The sequence below is a fragment of the Podarcis cretensis genome (assembly GCF_951804945.1).
Source record: "Podarcis cretensis genome assembly, chromosome: 6".
NCBI classification, from domain to species: domain Eukaryota; kingdom Metazoa; phylum Chordata; class Lepidosauria; order Squamata; family Lacertidae; genus Podarcis; species Podarcis cretensis.
In genome coordinates this window covers 27,369,053-27,388,938 of record NC_137175.1, presented here as the reverse complement: position 1 = coordinate 27,388,938, position 19,886 = coordinate 27,369,053, and the positions used below count along the sequence as shown (strand labels likewise).

Below are 19,886 nucleotides of genomic sequence, written 5' to 3'. Positions count from 1 at the left end.
GGCTGGGTGCTTACAGAAACAGGCCTGGGATTATTATTTCAATTGTTGAGAAGCTATCTTCACTTAACTGAATGTGTGTCCTGGACTGGCTTTTAAAAAACAAAAACTGAAGTGGGATTTTTTAAATTTATTTTTCACTCTGGGAGGATTCTCAGTTTTCCTTTCTGCTCAGTAGAATGTGGATTGTTCACCACATTGTTGAAAGGCAAATAATGAAGCAATCAGATAATTGCTTTGTTGTAGAAACCAATTTTCCACCACTTTGGTAGTGGTGGTGGGATTCTGGACTGCATTTTGGTGGAGCCCAGCTATCCATTTCATTGTGATTTTGTTTGCCTTCCCTCCATATCTATGAAGAATATCACCTTGATATTACTATTGCTTCCTGCCCCCCCCCCGTACAATTAAGCCAATTGCTCAACACCCAAATCAGTTCTTTTTCCCTTTAAAAAGTGTGTTATTTGCTAAATTGAGGATGAAGAATATTGAGCCAAATTAAAGGCAGTTTGACTGAAGAAATAATATCATGCTTTCTAGTCTTTGTTCCATTTTAGAGTAGTGATGGTGTCCTAATGTAAAGTTGGAGATGTTGTATTGTTTTTAAAATAACATTATTTATATTTCCCCAAATTTGCCTCTTGGGAAGATTATAAACTCTTAAGAACCAATTCTTCTTCTCTACTGGTGGTGGTGGTGGGGATTTTTTATAAATAAGGAACTGCAAGAAATCTAGTCCACATTCCATCTAGCCTGAAGGACAAAAGTGGAGATGGGGATCCTTTCTGGCTTTTATGAATCCCAGAGGTATTCTAGAAGCCTGCATTTAAATGCAAGCTAAAATACATACCAGTAACTACAAACTCATTTTGACTGAGATAGAAGCAGAAATGCTTTAAAATGAATCCCAACTCTTTCCCCTTGAAAACATTAGACATTCTACTAGATTCATCTAATTACAATTGCAGAATTGTTATGAACGCAATAAGAAGGAAAACCAGAAAGAAGGTTAAGTTCAGATATAGGATAGGCACATATTACCCTCCCACCACCACCACGTGTTTAAATAGTGCCAAGGCTTAATTGATTCTTAAAAATTAATTCATTCCCCCCCATGTATGGTATCTTTAATTTACCATAATTTGAAATGTGTGACACAATTAGATTAACTGAGAAAGTCACATATCAATAGCTCGCTTCACTCATATGACATTTGAGTGATACTACAGGACTTTAAGGATGTGTGAAGGTTAACAAGAGGATGCAGGCAGCATGATCTGCTGACACATCAGCTGTGGCACAACCTATGCCTCTACCCCTGATGTAGCATCATAAGAACATAAGAAGATCCTGATTTATGGATCCCACTGCCAGTGCTGGACCCCCACCCTCTTTTTGTCAACTGTATTACTGATACCCTAATTCCACTCCTACCTGCTTGCCTTAATTGCCTCTTCTCTTCTGCTAACTAGGTATTCTGGGAAAGATGGACAGAAGAATGCTTGCATTACTCCAGATTGTCACGGTGACTTTAAAAAAAAGGATTTCAAATTTAGATTTTTAAAAAACAAAAAACAAAAAACACTAGTTCTTAGAACACAGCTCAAGATACCATGAAAACCTGTGAAAATCTGTGTCCCCTTTAAAACTTCCCTCCATCATACACATACACACACACACACACACACACACACATACAGACACATGGCACAGAAATGCAGACGGCTGTGGCTACGAGGCTTACAAATTTATGGTTAGGGTAAATATCATCATCATCTTCAATAAGTTCCACATAATTGTATTTACAAATTCAGGACAATGACATTAATGCTGCAGGAGTGCCCTCATCATGCAGTCTACATCATTCAGAGTGATGCCTCTTAGGCATTTTGAACGTTTGACTCATAGGAGGGAAGCTTTCAGAAAAATAGAGAAACCTTAATGAACTGTATTAGGTCTGCCATTCACATCTAGATAGGAAATGGACTTAACGGAGCATCCATATAATGTTTCTCAACACACACACACACATACACCTTTCCTAATACATCACTCTGCTGGGGTTCAGAGCTTGTGTCTTTGCCCCACCACCATTGCAGATGCTTAAAGGATCAGACTTAAAGTATCCATTCTGCACCATTTTAAACATTTATTTATTTGCAAAAGCTACGCTGCCTATCGGATACATAGTTTGAACATTTGCTCAGGCATGCCTGCAATCATTCCACATTGCTACATCAAGTGTCTCTCTTTAGCTCTGTCACCTATCAGTTTTCTTTCCTGACTGATTTTAAAATGCAACTGTGATCTCTCTTTTTTCTTGTAACCCATGTCTCCGTCTGCTCAACATCCTCTAGTCATCACATCCACAATTATCTGCCTGCCTGCCTTGAATAGTTAGCTACCTGCCACTTTGGAATAGTTTCTGTCTGCGTTCTGAGGGTGTACATTCTGTGTGATGTGTGTTATAACCCCTTTCTGCCTGGATTCAATGAATCACTGGAAAAAGTGGAACTCAACATTTTAAAACCACTTTCTTAATCAGCAAGTCTGTAGTTTTGATTTATTAAACACTGCAAATAGTGTTTGTGTGAAGAATACACCACACTGCAGCAAGGGAGTCATAAAAGTCTCATCGGGGACATTGGAAGTATAAAGTGTTTTACACTTTGAGGTAGTTATTTATGAACTAAAGTCAGGTGCAAGGAACCTTTGGCCCTCCAAATGTTGCTGAACTACAACTCCAATCAAACCCAGCATCTATGATCAATGGCCAGGGGTGATAGGAGTTGTAGTTCAGTAACATCTGGAGGGCCAAAGCTTTCCCGTATCTGACTAAAGTTATCATGACTTTACTTCGGCTTGGAGGTTGATGCTGGCAACTCCCTTCTCACCGTTGGTCTGCATGTGCTAACCATAACAGTGTTCTATATCCTAAGAAGTCTTATTAGGGGTGTGAAGATAGTTAGGCTTTTAGATCTGCAGGTTGTTAACATGATGATCTCCTTGAAGGGTGGGTTTACGTTGATGGCTTTTTGGTCCCTTCGGGCACTCATGGCTCTATTTAGCTATACAGTATCTGGATGTACAGTGGTACCTCAGGTTACATACGCTTCAGGTTACATACGCTTCAGGTTACAGACTCCGCTAACCCAGAAATAGTGCTTCAGGTTAAGAACTTTGCTTCAGGATGAGAACAGAAATCGTGCAGCGGCGGCACGGCAGCAGCAGGAGGCCGCATTAGCTAAAGTGGTGCTTCAGGTTAAGAACAGTTTCGGGTTAAGAATGGACCTCCGGAACGAATTAAGTACTTAACCCGAGGTACCAATGTATAGAGTCTGTAAGGTCAGCCGTTGTTATTGATTGACTGAATGAATCAACATTATGACAAGGATATAATAACTTGCAAACTAAAACTACTGGCCAAGACAGCTTGTATTTGAAGCACTGGGACAGATGTTATGGTGGCAGTCTGTCTAGGTAAGCATAGCATTCCAACTTTTGCCAGAAAGACTCAAGGCTATCACAAGGCATTTTACTGCCTGAGGCAAAGGAGAAGGTAGTCCTCACTCAATTTACGGAAGTCAAACTAAACTGAGAGCTGAATCTTATGTCAACATCAGTTATGAGACAGCAGGTTAGATTATTATTATACAAATTTATAGACTGTTTGACAACATAAGACCATCAAAGTGGTATACAAAATAAAAACAGAACAGAACACACAAACAAAAGTTCTAAAAATTATAAAATCCACTCAACAAACTCTTTTAAAGAAAACAATAAAATCATCCACACATACTCCAAAAACAACAAAGCAGAGTGCAACTCTGGGGCGTATGATATTTTCAGCAGTTCTGTATCTGAGAAGTGGGTGAGACACTTCCTTAGATATCCTTGTCCCCGGCTTAAGAGGCACAGTGCACACAGCGCACACATATCTCTGTTCCAACATAGGTCAGGGAATCAAGAAAAATGACCAAGGGAGCAGAGAGAGCTACACACCTGCCCCCCCCCCCAACAACCAGTACCCATCATGATAGATGCCTGCATCATTCTGCCTAATGAAAGGACCAGTCGTGGAAAGAACAAGCCACCAGCTTTTGTGGGTCATGGACTTTATGGTTCCACTAGCATCTAACAGCTAAAATATTGGGGGTATTTCAGTCTTGGTTCCCTTGCCTGCCCCAAATGACAGTATTCTTGATAAATATCAGCAGTAGCTTCCCCTCTTCCAAATCTTCCATTCTGATGTATTTTGCTTCTCCTGGTTGTCAAATGATGAACGAACTTCATGGGAGTGACCACTTCACTTCACCACACCACATGAAAATCTGCCCAATACAGCTTTATCCTAAGCATATATATTTAGAAGGTAGTTTTCAGTAGGATTTACTTCTAGGTAAGTGTAAGTGCCAGGGGAAAAGAAATGCTCATTCATTAAGGACACAACTCTGCACACTGTAGGGTCACCACCATGACCCTACAGTGTACTATTTAATTGCTCGTTTTTTTAAAAAACCAACAACACCAATTTATAATCATAATTATGCAGCTATGCAATTACCCTAAAAATAAAATAAAAAGAAGTAATTAAAGAGACCGCCAGGAAACAGGAAATGCCTCCTTAAATAGGTGATATCAGTAATGTCATGCCTGGGACTGAAGGGCAAAGCAAAGGGGGAAATGGAGGGGAGATGAGTTTCATGGTGACCTAGGTCCCTTACTCCCCCACCTGAAATCCAGTAAGAGGTGAATTTCCTCTCCACACATTCACAGTTGTTAAACCACAGATTTCTTCGCCTTGCAGCCACAACATGGCTTTAATTATCAATTTCTTGTTTCCTAGTGGTGGATTCTTTCTAACTTATTTATTTGCAGTGTGGGAAGTTTCTTGTTCATTCATTTATTATTAATTTGGCCATAATTGCATGATTTATTTTTAAAATTGTGTGTGTGTGTGTGTGTACACACGCACACAGGAAAAATCTCCAAATCACTGCGGACCAACAGATCTGAAATAGAGCCTGAACCAATTTTGTGGTCAGTGCACATTCTCAGCCATCTCATCTGGATGCTCTATAACAAGCTGAATGAATAAATGATGACCATTATCAATTAAACACTTTTATGTGGAATCAACCAAGATGATTTTTATGATGCATCACCCCCACTCTATATCTGTTCAGTCGGATAAGTAACTTCAGGAGTGAGAAAATCCTTCCAGTGTTCTGTGCCTGCAGGCAGTGTAAATGGCAAACTGTCTCTAAAAAATTACAAGGTGTTATATTTTTCATTGTAACTGATGCTCTTTTATTTTCATAGTAACTCACAAGATCATACAAATTCCCAGAAAAACAGTTTCCACTGAGGTAAGATTCAGTGTGCAGCTTATTATCTGCCTTCACGTTCTGGGATCTGCAACACACCTGTCATGCCAAACAGTGAAACAAAACAGTATTGTCTTAATTCATTTGCAAACCATTTCCCATGTACCAATCTGCCATGTGCCTCAGCTGCAATGTTCAACACTAATGCCTCATGTAGCTGAGGATTTCCTTTGCCCAGACATTGCGAGGAAGAACAAATTGTGGAAGCCTTTTAGTGACATGTGCAAACATCCACCAGAGACTCAGCTGAAACTATTCAACTCAATTTCTTACTTTGACCCAAACCACTTTCGAAAATCATGTTTCCAGATGTGAGAGGCTCAGCACATTAACCTTGCTGCAAACAGCCAGCCCTCTGCCATCTGTTTTTACAGCACAGACAACCGGTAGAATTGCTACAGTCATAGAAGTGGTTGAAATGAGACGCAACAGGCAAGATTGTATTCTACCTTAAAATATATTTTTTCAGTGCATCGAATGGGCCTTTCAAGAAAATTATAGGCAGGAAACTAGATGGAATTTTAGTATTCACATTTAATCCCTTGCTGCCGTCATACAGAGTTCAGGACCTAAGTTTTGTACAAGAGTTCATGAACTTCATTTGGTTACCTTGTCAACACTGCTGATTTTTCACTTCCTCTATTTTATATTGGTAATGATTGCCCCACTCTTGAGCACACAGGACTCTCAGAGTGGATTAAAATTAAAGTAATAATGATATCCTGCCCACGGGCAGCCCCATCTCCACCCCCACCACCCCAGTTCTCTGCTATGGCCATTATCCATTATGATGTGGATAATGATCCCAAAAGACTATTATTTCACTTAACAGAAAAGCTCAGGGAAATCTGTATGCAGTCCAAGAGTACATATTGTAAGGACTGTGGGTTGCTTCCAACCCAGAAAGGATTTCTACCAACAACAACTCAACTCATATGAAAAGAGGGTATTTGTTTTTCCCTAGAGAACAAAAGGAATGACAGTGAGAAGTAAAATGACTTGATGCGGTCTGCAGGCCCTAAGATTCCCAGCAGTTATTAACAAATACATTGTCATATAGGAAATGCCAGACACGGCACAGAGAAGGTGCAAGGTGGATGCCATTATCTATGAACCCATATCAGAAGATGACCACCAACTGGTGGACATGAGACAATATCAACCGCACAAATTTAAGTATAAATGCACTTGCACATGCAATGCAGTAAAACTACTCATGTAGTGCTAATTATACCTGGAAATAAGGCAGCCCCTAGGTCTCTTCTATTCCAGAGTTTTAGTCTGCAGTATTTTTCATAGATTTTTCTTCCCAACACCAGGTACAGGCCTTGGGACACACAGCCAGCACCTAAAAGGCATCTACGTCACATTCACCACAGGTAGAAGTGCATCTTGCATCATCTAACAATCAATTCTCCTTACCTCATACAGTGTAATTATCCCATTAGTCTCATTTGGTGGCTTCCACTGAACGTAGATCTTCTCCTCAAAAGGTCCACCCTGAATCGATTCAAGGGGAACAGGTCCAGGAACTAGGAAAGACATGAGAAAAAGCAGTTATTGTTTACAATACTTATAGCTTCTTCTTCTAAAATTTAAACCCACAAGAAAGGAGTATTCAGAAATGCTCAGGTCATCTACTTAAATAGGGCATTCAGGATAGTTACAAGATTGTGATATAAATTTTTATTTTTATTTTTATTTATTATTTTTATTATTGCCTTCCTTGCATTTTGTGGCTGTCTATGTGTGCGCACGTGTGCACACTGATAGTCACAACTTGTGTTTTCAACTACTTTAACATTTTAAGTCATTAGCGCTTTCTTTTTTCCTTACCATCCTCCTCAGTTTGAACTACCAGCTCTTCACTCTCCATCTTGCCCTCTGGGTTTGAAAGAGCCAACCTCAGTCGGATAGTCATGAATGGTCGCAGTCCCCGCAAAGTATAGTGTGATGATGTCTGAATTAGTTCCTCCGCCTCATATTTCTGCTGGTTGAACACATACTGGTAATGGACTGTCAGGTTATAGCTGTGGCAACGAGTCACAGCATATCCAAAGGGCTCCCACTGCAAGGTTAGCTGCCGAGATCGGATGTCAACAACCTCCACATTCTGTGGACCATGTACAGGATCTGTGGAGCAAGCACATGGTCTTTAGGTAAGTAGGCATCCAACAGGTGCACCTTTCTCTCTTCTCATATGTTAAGTTTGCTGGTAGAAATACATTAAGTTTACTTAAATAAATAAGAGTTGTTCTATTTAAGTACGTGATGAAAAACTCAGTTACTTTGGTCAGAGACAATTAATCATAGGGAAGAAAAGCTGAAGGACTCATAGGATAGAATTGCCTGGGTCAACGAATGGTCAATAATGTCACTTATTATATTTTCGTACCACAGAAGTTGCCATTTGAATTTCTTTGTCAGGGATCAAAATGCCTTGGGTCTCTCAGGGGAATCATGAATTCATATTATAAAACAGTTTAATGTACAAAAATCTCAAAGCAGTGTACAAAATAATGAAAAGCAAACAATGTGTAATAAAACAATACTAGCATAAAGCAAAATTTCATACCTGCACCATGACCAGTAACTAATATCACTAGTATGAAGATGCAGAAAACGTTTAATACCAGAAATGTATTTTTAACTTCACAACACTCCTATGGTCTCTACAACAGTGTGTGCAAAATGCTTTGAACAAATGACAGTGACCATGTAATGTGTTGCTTGACTCATTCCATGAAGCCTATGCAGACATACTATCTGCAGACAAATTAAGCACAGTGAATCTTCTTCAGTTCTTATAACATCTTGTTGTTTGGATTAGGTAAACAGTTTCCTTCCAGCACTAACGTGCATTAAGAATGTTTGGTGTACACTAACAGGGCTACTGAACTCATTTAAATAGATGTCCTGGTGCTTTTCAGCCACCGTTCTTGTATGGAGGTAATTTAGAAGAGAAAAGTAATTACAAGGAGACAAAATTGCATTCTCTTTGGCTTTCTGTGACCTCTGCAAAATGTAACCTGGTCATAATTTACTCAGATTTGCTGCCTCATTATGCATCCAAGCCACAATGCATGTTCATGTGGTGAACAGAAAGCCAACGATATATGGGATTCCTTTCATAAGATCAACAAATGGAGCTTGCTTTGTAGCAACTGAAGCCCCGTACAGAAGATAAATGCTGTTTATGTGTGTGTGTTAAGGATTATCTCCACTGGATTTGCTCCATGCCTGACTGCCATCACTGGAAGTGAGATCTGTAGAAGAACCAACACACATTCAGCCCAAATAGTGCCCGATTTACATATAAGCTAAAAAAGCTACAACTTAGAGCCCCACTCTCTTGCCCCCCAAAAATATGCTGTTGTTTAGTCGTTTAGTCGTGTCTGACTCTTCGTGACCCCAAGGACCAGAGCACGCCAGGCACTCATGCTTCTACTGCCTCCCGCAGTTTGGTCAAACTCATGTTGGTAGCTTCAAGAACACTGTCCAACCATCTTGTCCTCTGTCATCCTCTTCTCCTAGTGCCCTCAATCTTTCCCAGCATCAGGGTTTTTTTCCAGGGAGTCTTCTCTTCTCATGAGGTGGCTAAAGTATTGGAGCCTCAGATTCAGGATCTGTTCTTCCAGTGAGAACTCAGGGCTGATTTCCATCAGAATGGATAGGTTTGATCTTTTTGCAGTCCATGGGACTCTCAAGAGTCTCCTAGTAAAGGTAAAGGGACCCCTGACCATTAGGTCCAGTTGTGACCGACTCTGGGGTTGCGGCGCTCATCTCGCTTTATTGGCCGAAGGAGCCGGTGTACAGCTTCCGTGGCATGTGGCCAGCATGACTAAACCACTTCTGGCGAACCAGAGCAGCTCACGGAAACGCCGTTTACCTTCCTGCCGGAGTGGTACCTATATATCTACTTGCACTGGCATGCTTTCAAACTGCAAGGTTGGCAGGAGCAAGGACCGAGCAACGGGAGCTCACCCCATCACAGGGATTCGAACCGCCAACCTTCCGATCGGCAAATCCTAGGCTCTGTGGTTTAACCCACAGTGCCACCCTCCAGCACCATAATTCCAAAGCATCAATTCTTTGGCGATCAGCCTTCTTTATAGTCCAGCTCTCTCTTCCATACATCACTACTGAGAAAACCATAGCTTGAACTATGTGGACCTTTGTCGGCAAGGTGATGTCTCCTTTTTAAGATGCTGTCTAGGTTTGTCATCGCTTTTCTCCCCAGAAGCAGGGGTCTTTTAATTTCATGGCTGCTGTCACCATCTGCAGTGATCATGGAGCCCAAGAAAGTAAAATCTCTCACTGCCTCCATTTCTATTTGCCCCTTCTATTTGCCAGGAGGTGATGGGACCAGTGGCCATGATCTTAGTTTTTTTGATGTTGCGCTTCAGACCATATTTTGCGCTCTCCTCTTCTAATTCTAATTATAAGCGGCTTATTTCTAACATGCTTTGAATTGCATTACCTGTTGTTTCTGTCTTCTATTAGAAAGAGAGCATGCAAGCTTTCGCCGTATCACCCCAACAGCCCATTTGTGCATATCTTAACTTTTTGAACATTAAAGTGTGTGTTGTTCTTGAAAGGATCTCAAGGCAGCTTACAAAAGTAAGATGCACCTGTTCCTCAGGCTCACAATCTAAAGATCCTTGGCACATGAGGAAAAAGGAATGGGAGAGAAGAAGAGAAAGCAAATTCCAGCACATGCCAGTGTTCATGGTAGTTTGTGGCTGTGTTGCACTTCAGAGGACCAGTCCCTTCCCAGCAGCACTCTTCATCCCCAAATTGTATCCAGTGGCAACATCTAGGTTAGGAAGTCAGGGCAGCTCTTGCCACCCAGTTCTTCCTGAGAGAGCTGGCTTGTGACCAGCTTAAATCATCACAGGAAGGGTCTTGTTACCTTCATCCCTTGCAGATGTCAGTGGTGGTACATTATTATGAATGCAATAATATACAATATTACTGTGTGCATTTCAATAGTGTGTACAGTAAAACTCAAATACTGTATTCACCCACTGTTCACCATGAGAGCACATATGGACCTGCATAACATAGTGATAGATTATATATAATTTCCACTCATAATTCCTCTGTTTCTCATAACTCTTCTACTGACACCAGGCTGGTGCCATCACTGTACTCTTTTTGGCACCTACTTAAAGCATTTTTGTTAAAGCATACCTATCCGGACATGTAGAAGTTACATGTGTTTAAATCTGACTTTAGCTTATTGTATAAGTTTAATGAGTTTTGAATGTTTTTAAATGCCCACTTTTAACTGTTTTTACTGATAATTTTAAAGAGTTTCTTTTTCTAAACCTCTTTGAGGTGTTGCTGCAACCAGGTGGTATATACATTTTGTTAAATAAAAAATATTTCAAGGTGCTATAAAATTATATTGCCTGCTAATTCTATATTCTCCTTGTATTAATTTGTAGAAGAAAAATATATAAGAAAGATATTTTATTTTTTATAAAAATAATAATAACAAAACACAAAAAAACCCTAAGGAAACCTGTAGACATCTGTCCTAAAAACCACATGCGACATGAAGAAGAAAATCTAAAAATTGTTGCAGAAGAGAACAAGCAAAACATTGTTTTTACTTCTGCTCATGAACAAGGAATAGATTTGTTGAGCAGCTGGTGTGCTGTTTCTATCTATGAAATAGATGACCATTTATTTTATTTTTTAAAAAAGCTTCAATATAGTCACATTTATTTTGAAGCCCGTTTTAACAAATACAAATTTGGCTCAACATTCTAAATATGCAAAATAATTTTATCTTGCATGGATGGGAAAACAGGCCCGGTGTGCTGCTATTTAAAGAAGCGTTTAATTTATTTTTATTTTTAAAGTATCTTGTGTGCTGCACTTCTGGGCCAAAGCCAGAACAACTCATAACATTATAAAACAGTACAGACAGGGTCAGGGCTGTCATAAGCATATGCGGCATTAGGGTGCAAAGATCCGCCCAGCGCCCCCCCCCCCCCCAGTTGCCCAGGTCCAGGCATGCAGGAGGGCAGAGTTGGCCGGCCACTTCAGCTCGGTTGCCCCCCAACTCGCAGCGCAGAGCCGCCCGCAGCAGAAGAGCCTGCTGCGGCACTCCGATCGACAGGAGGGCTCTTCCCTGGACTCAACTCTCGGGTCCTGAACTCTTGGCCTGGCACCTCTGAGAGCCCAGCGCCTGGGTGCCCCGTACCCCTAGCGCCTATGGGTAAGACGGCCCTGGATAAGGTAAAATTCAACATAGCACTAAGGAGATTGTTCCATCAGTGGAAGCCTTTCTGCCTCCCCACCAGAATGAACTCCTCTTTCCTCTCCCTTCCCTCTCTTTTAAGGGTTCTCCTAACTCTCCAGAGCAGATTTGGTGGAGTTGAAAGGAATGTGTGAGAGGAGAAGCCCCATGCACTTGCTTTTGCTACCAGAACTGGACAGTTGAATATGACCCATATAAAATAAACATGACAACAACAATGATGCTAGCAATCTTAAAAACCTAGGCGAGCTGGAATGGTTTACAAATATCAATATAAATTACAACCCAACCAACATAACTGTCAATACTAAAATAACCAATGCTAAGATAGCAGCTTTTAAGAGGAAGTGTTTCAAGAGAGAGAGAGAGGCTTTTAAGACTGACTTAAAAATTAGCAACCACACCACACATTTAACACACTTCTTATACTGCTTCACCAGCCATGGCTTCTCCCAGAGAATCCTGTGAACCATTCTTTGTTAGAGGTGCTGGGAATTGTGCCTGTGAGGGGTGTCCTAGCAACTCTTAACACCCTTAACAAACTATAGTGCCCAGCTGGCTGGTGCTGATGGGAGCTACAGTTTAACAATATCTGGAAAGCCACGTTCCCCATCTCTGCTCTAGAATATCCAACAGCTGTATTCAAAAAGGATAACTAAATAAGGCCTGCCTATGGGAATAGGCATTTGGACTATTCACAAGGAAGCAAGTGTGGAAATGTACTGCAACCCAGCTTAAATCACAAGGAGGGTAAAGAGAATACAAGCATTAGGACCACCCTACCTGCCTGAGACTTTGTTACCTGAAAAAAAACACCTGTTCCCACATCCACCTGTCTAGGAACTTAGGTTAGCAGATGAGGCTTTCCTCGGGTACCACCAAATTCAGGTGGCTGACAACCTGAGAGGGTGAGTTTTAAATTGTGGAACCCCCATTTTTAAAATTGCTTATATATTGCATGGCCACCCTTCGGTTGTGAAAGAGTGCTTTTCTAGACTTGAATATCGAGACTACTATGGTAAGTGAGATCTGGAACTGACATACTTTGGGGCCTGTACACTCCACCTACTCAAAGCTATTTGGTCCTGACAGCAGTAGCCAGGTCTCCCTTCACCTGGATGTTCAAGGCTGTCAAGGACAAGGTTGTGTGCGAGTCTTCTAGGACTTTGAGCCTGGGTTGTTTACAAAGCCTCTCCACTTCCCGGAGGGGAGGGGTTGTGATCTGGAGCCGCTCCCGTGCTTCGCAGGGGGTGTTCCAGCCCCTGCTTGCAGTCATTGCTGCTGTGCCACGCTCCCCAGTTAGTCTTCCAATTGTAGGGAAGCTCGGGGGTGGGGTTTAGCCGCTCAAATGCGGCCACGGCAGCTCTTTCCCCTCATTGTGCTGCCGTGTTTCAACAGGTCAAGACTTTAGGACAGGACTTTGTCGTTCGCTCTTTTGCAGGCAGAAGGAAGCTCCAGGAGGCAACAGCGGCTTACAAAGCGGGTGTTCGTGACCAGCTCCAGCTGGTTTGGTGGCGTGGCTGTGTGTGTTTTTTGCCCTTGGGTAGATGATTCTGTGTGTGTGTGTGTGTGTGTGTGTGTGTGTGTGTGTGCCTTGCCATTTCCCCAGTGTTAGCATTACTTTTGAAGTGGGGCTGATTTTGAGGTGAGAGTGTGTGGCGGTTAGGCATTGGAATATGTTGCTGGTGTATGGAAGGGCAGGGTGTGGCCATCGCCTACCCTTTCACTTTATGGGTATTCTGTTAAAGGAATCCGGCAGTCGTGGATACTGTCCAATGCCCTGCTGTGGCTGGGGGCCATGGCATGACCCCCAGTGACATCAGGGGAGAGCTTACAGTTGTATTTGCATCACCAGGCTCCCCCTACTGGTGGTTAACCCTTGTTAGACTCACCCCTCCCTGAGGGGGTGGAGTCAAGCTCTGCTGTCTATCCAATACCTAAGCCAATACCTCTCACATGCTATAATCAATAAAGTTGTGGCCTCTTCTAGCCCATTAACCTTATTAACTGCCGAGACCATATAACACCGGTCTTGAAAGACCTACATTGGCTCCCAGTACGTTTCCGAGCACAATTCAAAGTGTTGGTGCTGACCTTTAAAGCCCTAAACGGCCTCGGTCCAGTATACCTGAAGGAGCGTCTCCTCCCCCATCGTTCTGCCCGGACTCTGAGGTCCAGCTCCGAGGGCCTTCTGGCGGTTCCCTCACTGTGAGAGGCCAAGTTACAGGGAACCAGGCAGAGGGCCTTCTCGGTAGTGGCGCCCGCCCTGTGGAACGCCCTCCCATCAGATCTCAAAGCGATAAATATCTACCTGACATTCAGAAGACATCTTAAGGCAGCCCTGTTCAGGGAAGTTTTTAATGTGTGATATTTTATTGTATTTTTGGTTTCCATGGAAGCCGCCCAGAGTGGCTGGGGAGGCCCAGCCAGATGGGCGGGGTATAAATAATAAATTATTATTATTATTATTATTATTATTATTATTATTATTATTATTATTATTTACTGTGTCCTTGTGTCTTTCTTATCCCCAAGCGGGGGGGGGGGGGGCGGCTTGAATCACAACCCAGTTTGTGCAGACTAGGCTCACGGAATTAAGAATCCTGTTTTGTTTGAAGCAAAGGTTGCTATTTCTTCAAAAGTGTCATTCCGAGCATCTGCCCAAATGTAACTAAACAATATTTAAATCCACATGCTTCAGTTAAAATGAGTGCAGGTTTCTCATGCAGAGACTGATAGCTTTTCCAACCCCATGGTTCCTGTAATACTGCACAAAGCACAACAGAATAAGCATGTAAAGCAATTAATCAAAGAGGGATTCTTAGCATGACTTTTCTAGAAATAAAAAAGAGAGAGACAAAGATGAGAACTAAGATCAATCTCTCTATTTTCTTCTTCTCCTGGTTGACATTAAAAATTGCTTTCTACACCATCCTTTTATTTATCACAGATGCCTAGCCAACAGGGGCTTACAAAATTTGAACAATAAATATTTCGGCAGCCAACTAACAGGCAATTAAAAGTGTACATTTCTGCAAAAAGAGTAACCTCCTGAAGAACAAAGACAGTGACAGAGTACTTCAAGCAAGTGAAGCAACAAAAGTGTCACATGTTTCAAGCACCTTTTTCCACCTGCCATTCCCACCTGTAGCCAAAAGCAGCAGTTCAAACAGTGGTGACCCTTGTCCTCCAGAACAGGAATCAACCACCATAAATTCCACAGCCAAAGTCTTCCCAAGCTGTGATTCTCCAAGGCAGGTGCAGCCCACTAGCAATATTTGATGTCCCTCTGTGGGGTTGATAAACCTGCGTGTTTTAGTTTTTGCTAGTTGTTGGTTGCCAAGCACCTCATAAGTGACAGACTGCAGCCGGTAAGCTGCATTTAGCTTTGCAGAACACAGTTTATTGTGCAGACCCAAACTATAGAGCACCGGCAGTCATATAGGTTGAGTAACCTTGAGCTACCCGTTGGTGATTTAATTTCTCCTTCCTAGTGGGTTCCTCTGATTTCTTTTTCCTTTTGTTAGTGACCAGTGCCTGTCTTAACTTTTGTTACTGTGCAGTGCAAGCACTTTATAAATCATAATTGTTAGCTATCTGTTATTAATTACTCATAAGGATTATGCAACATTGCACGTACACAGGCCTATAATACTTCCTAGGTCCCGTAAGCAGCATTTACTGCTGTCAGATGGCCTTTTCCTAGCTTCAGAAGGTGTGTTCATATGACCAGCAGCCATTTATACTGATGGTTGCTTCAAAACTATTCTGCAGAAAACCACCCCACATGAACATCCATCATTATTCGAACCCAGACCCTGGGATCATCATTTGAGGCCCTTCTTTGTGTGACACCTCTGCGAGAGATCTGGAGGGCATCCACATGAGAATGTGACTTTTCTGTGGTGGCTCCCCAGTTGCATAATAATAATTTTTTTAAAAAAAATATTTATACTCTGCCTATTTCGCTGGGTTTCCCCAGCCACACTGGGCAGCTTACAGCACATAAAAAATTGTAAAACATTCGACAATAAAAAAATTCCCGATACAGGATTTCCTTCAGATGTCTTCTAAAAGTCAGTTGTTTATTTCCTTTGGCTAATTCAATCAACTATTGTCTTTTAAACTGGGGGGTGGGGCATTGTTTTTGTTTGATACTATGGTATATATTTTTGTGTTTTTATACTGTAAACTACCCTGAGATCTTTGAATGAAGGGCAGTATACAAAATTAATTAATAAATAAATAATATAGTGGCTTAACGTGCAGCATCTATCATCTATCTATCTAATCACTATTAAGCTGGATCGATCTGAAACACATAAGTTACTGCCAACTGCACATCTAATGATACCCAGTAAAATTTACCCAAGTCAAGGCATTCTACGTCCCCTGCTCAGTTTCTTAGGCATGGAGTGGGGGCAAGCATCAGTATGTGAGGTGCATTCATCTCTCCTTTTTTAGCAGTATTATATATTGATCTGAGAGATCAAAGGTGGAGAAGAGTTCTCTTTAAAAGCTATTCCATATGTCACGCTCATTTCTTTTCCTTCCGAATCGTCCCTGTGTAACTTACTGGAAGGAAACAGAATTTAATCAGTAGGCATCTACACCATTAATAAACTGTGCTGCGTGCCATCAACAGGGTCACAAAAGATGGGCTTTGGGGGGCTCAGAGCAATATGGACATCTTCTACTCAGTAGTGCTGTTTCATTAGTGACAGGAACAATTTCTTGCAATTAGACTCCTGCAGCAGGTAGTTAACCTAAAGGGCAGTGGCTGATTGTCTCCATTTAGCTCCATTGCTCAGCTGAAGCCTCTCATTCAGAGCGCTAAGCTTTGATAGGCGCTCTGCCTTCCCTCCCCCTCTGCTTGCCTGGCAGTGGGAGACAAAGCAGATAGCTGTTATTAACAAGAGCCTAAATCAAAATTCCCAATCCCACAGCTTGCTACAAACCAGAAATCTCAGAACAGGAAAGAAACAAGAAAGAAAATCATCTTCATCCGTCAAAAAGGAATGTTAAGAAAAAGGAATAGCAGAAAGTGGGATGCTTCTAACTGTAGCAGATTCACAACAGTCAACTTTTTTCTTGAGATGATAATGAGGTCATCAGTGTAAGGGGAAATCGGGGCCTTCATACAGAAGACAGTATTATAGCACGAGAGAGATCCAATTAAGGCATAAGAAGGGGTAATTGGCTTCAGCTATCCAAAAAGTGCTTCAGCGTCACACAGAAAGTAAAGATAGCCAGTCATGTTAGTCCATAACAATCTCTAAATCCACAACAGGGCAATACCTTAATTAGGCCAACCAAAGCATCACAAAACAGTGTGCAAATTTTCAAATTCTCTGGTACTCTTAATCAAGCTAGGTGGTAAGCAGTGCAATGCAGGGAGAAGAAAGAAAAGGGGTTTTTGGCTCTTGTTGAAACCATCTGGTCCATCTTAATATGCAGTGGCAGGAGAGATAGCAGACATATAAATGCAGGCTTTTTGGTTCCATGTAAGGTTGCACAAAAACCAGCTGGGGCCAAGAAGCATAACAATGGCTGATTCTCCATGTCTGAAAACACACAAGAGAACTCACTGTTACCCAGCACTGTCTCCATCTTTTGGCAAATTTCAGCCATTGTTACACTTACTGTTCCTAGCAAGTCTTGGTGCAACCAGGTATATATGCCCATGCCTTCCTCCCATAGTCACACACCACTCTTCTCCCCCTCCCCACCCCACCGACGCTTCTGCCAAGGGTTCATAACACTCTAAATGAATTATTCAGTCCAGGTTTGCTGCCATTGTTCACTATGACTGCAATAAACTATGTCACTCCCTTTCAGTGTATGTTTTATACTTATTTTATTAAGGCTAAAGGTCATAGAATAGAATCATAGAGTTGGAAGAGACCACAAGGGCCATCGAGTCCAACCCCCTGTGAAATATACTCAGAGTCGCAAAGTGATTTCATGCTCTTTATTCAGCTCATAGTGGTGAGGAGGAATGAATGAAAGTCCCCTCAAGGTATCTGCTTTATATACATTATTTACACAATGGGCTAAACATGATTGGCTAATTCCGGAATTCTACTGTAAGCCAATCAGGTTGTGGATTCACTTCTATCTGGAGCATGATTGGGTAGTTCCTGCCAACCAATCATACTGCTGCATTGTTCTAGGACCAATCAGACTGCTGCATTCTGAATCCTATTGTTCTAGGACCAATCAGGCTGCTGCCTTTTGGATCCTATTGTTCTAGGGCCAATCAGACTGCTGCAGTTTGGATCCTATTCAACCCAGTACATAACACCCCTCCCCTCTAAGTTCCAGTCCTGCCCGGGAGGTCGCATTCATAGTCCTCAAGGTACGCTGGCGGCCTACGTGTGCGTTGCGGCCTGGGGTGTTCCCTGGTCCGGGGTTCAGGTTCTGACTCGTGTTCCAAGGATGCTGGCTGTGATGGGGCTGTTTGGTCTGGCGCAACCGGCTCACTCAGTCGTGGTTCTGGTTCCGGTGTCCTTTCGGCCTCGCAGGTCCTCTCTGTATTTACTGATTCTGCCTCTCCTGCTGGCCCCTCGTGCTCTATGGGCCTCACTGCCCCTCTGTTCCCTTGGGACTCCTCTGCCCTTTCCTCCTCCTGGTTTTCTCCTGGGAATCGTCGCCGTATCTGGTCGCAGTGGCGGCGCCAGCATTGCCCCCCATCCGTTAGCACCTCATACGACACGGGGCCAGTGACCCTGGTGACTGTGGCGGGTACCCATGCTGGGCCTGCCCCAAAATTCTTTGCGTACACTGGGTCCTGAGCCTCGAAGGTCCGGGGGTTCTTGCCTTCCCCCACCACTGCCTCATCCTGAGCTCTATCGGGGTGAAGGCGGTCCAATCTGATTGCAAGGCGCCGACCCATTAGTAGTTCAGCGGGGCTCCGGCCAGTCGTTGAGCTGGGGGTGCTGTGCTGTGCTAGAAGGAATGTGGCAAGGCGGTACTCCCAATCCCCTTGTGTCATACGGCGAAGGGTGTCCTTGGTGGTCCGCACCATGCGTTCTGCTTGGCCATTGGTGGCAGGGTGGAATGGCGCCGAACGGATGTGGCGGATGGCGTTCTGCGTTGTGAAGGTTTGGAATTCTCCTGACGTAAATGCAGTCCCGTTGTCTGAGACGAGAGTGTCAGGGAGCCCGTGGGTTGCAAACAGCCTGCGTAGTACCCGGATGGCTGCGGACGTAGAAGTGGACGGTACCAGTGCGACTTCCAGCCATTTGGTGTAGGAGTCCACCACTATGAAGAATGTTTTCCCCTGAAAGGGGCCAGCGAAGTCCACATGCAGGCGTGACCATGGTGCTCGGGCGGACTCCCAGGACTGGACTGGGGCCCTTGGGGGATCTGGGCGGGATTCTTGGCAGGCCTGGCAGTGTTTGACCCAGGCCTCTATCTCTCCGTCGATCCCCGGCCACCACACATAACTCCTGGCAAGGGCCTTCATTCTTACTACCCCTGGGTGTGTCTCATGTAGGGCTGTGAGGACCCTTTTGCGGAGGGGCTGGGGAACAACGACCCTGCTTCCCCATAACAGGCACCCCTTGTGGGCTGACAGTTCATGTTTGCGGGTTGTGTAGCTGGCGAATTCTGGCCCGGGGCTGCTGCTGGGCCATCCCCTCCACACCCAGTCCAGGACCCGGGAGATGACCCTATCTTTCTTGGAATGGTGTGCAACTTCTTGTGCCTGAATGGGGCGGTCAGGAAGCAGCTCCAGGCTCATAACCTCTTGTGCAGGTGCTGGGTCGGGGCCTGTTTCCGGTAGTGGTAGCCTGCTGAGGGCGTCCGCATGGCCCATCGCCTTCCCCGGACGGTGAATCAGTGCATACTGGTAGCTGGCAAGGAAAATTGACCACCTGAGGACGCGAGGAGACAGCACTTGGGGGGTCTGCTTTTCAGGGGCAAACAAGCCAAGCAACGGCTTGTGGTCAGTCACCACGGTGAAGGGCCGCCCGTACAAGAAATCATGGAATTTTTTTACTCCCTTCACGATTGCCAGACCCTCCTTGTCGATTTGCGAGTAGTTCCGCTCGGTTGCGTTGAGTGTCTGGGAAAAGTATGCCACTGGTACCTCTCTTCCATCCGGGAGTTGGTGTCCCAGGACAGCGCCAATTCCATAGGGCGAGGCGTCGCATGCTAGCACCACCGGCAGCCTCTCGTCGAAGTGTGCCAAGACCGAGTTTGAGACAAGCAAGTCCTTGACTGCC

The 19,886-nt window shown here is 43.5% G+C and overlaps 1 protein-coding gene across 17 annotated transcripts in view; it reads right to left on the bottom strand.

The window, feature by feature from the left end:
• Nucleotides 1-19,886, bottom strand: part of PTPRT (protein tyrosine phosphatase receptor type T) — a 619,839-nt gene that overhangs the window by 171,992 nt on the left and 427,961 nt on the right. For all 17 annotated transcript variants that reach the window (XM_079978848.1, XM_079978862.1, XM_079978850.1 and 14 more), the window contains exons 8-9: nucleotides 7,224-7,520; nucleotides 6,810-6,919 (exon numbers count right to left, since the gene is read on the bottom strand). In XM_079978848.1, the coding sequence (XP_079834974.1) occupies nucleotides 6,810-6,919; nucleotides 7,224-7,520 (407 nt within the window). The remainder of the gene's footprint in view (nucleotides 1-6,809; nucleotides 6,920-7,223; nucleotides 7,521-19,886) is intronic.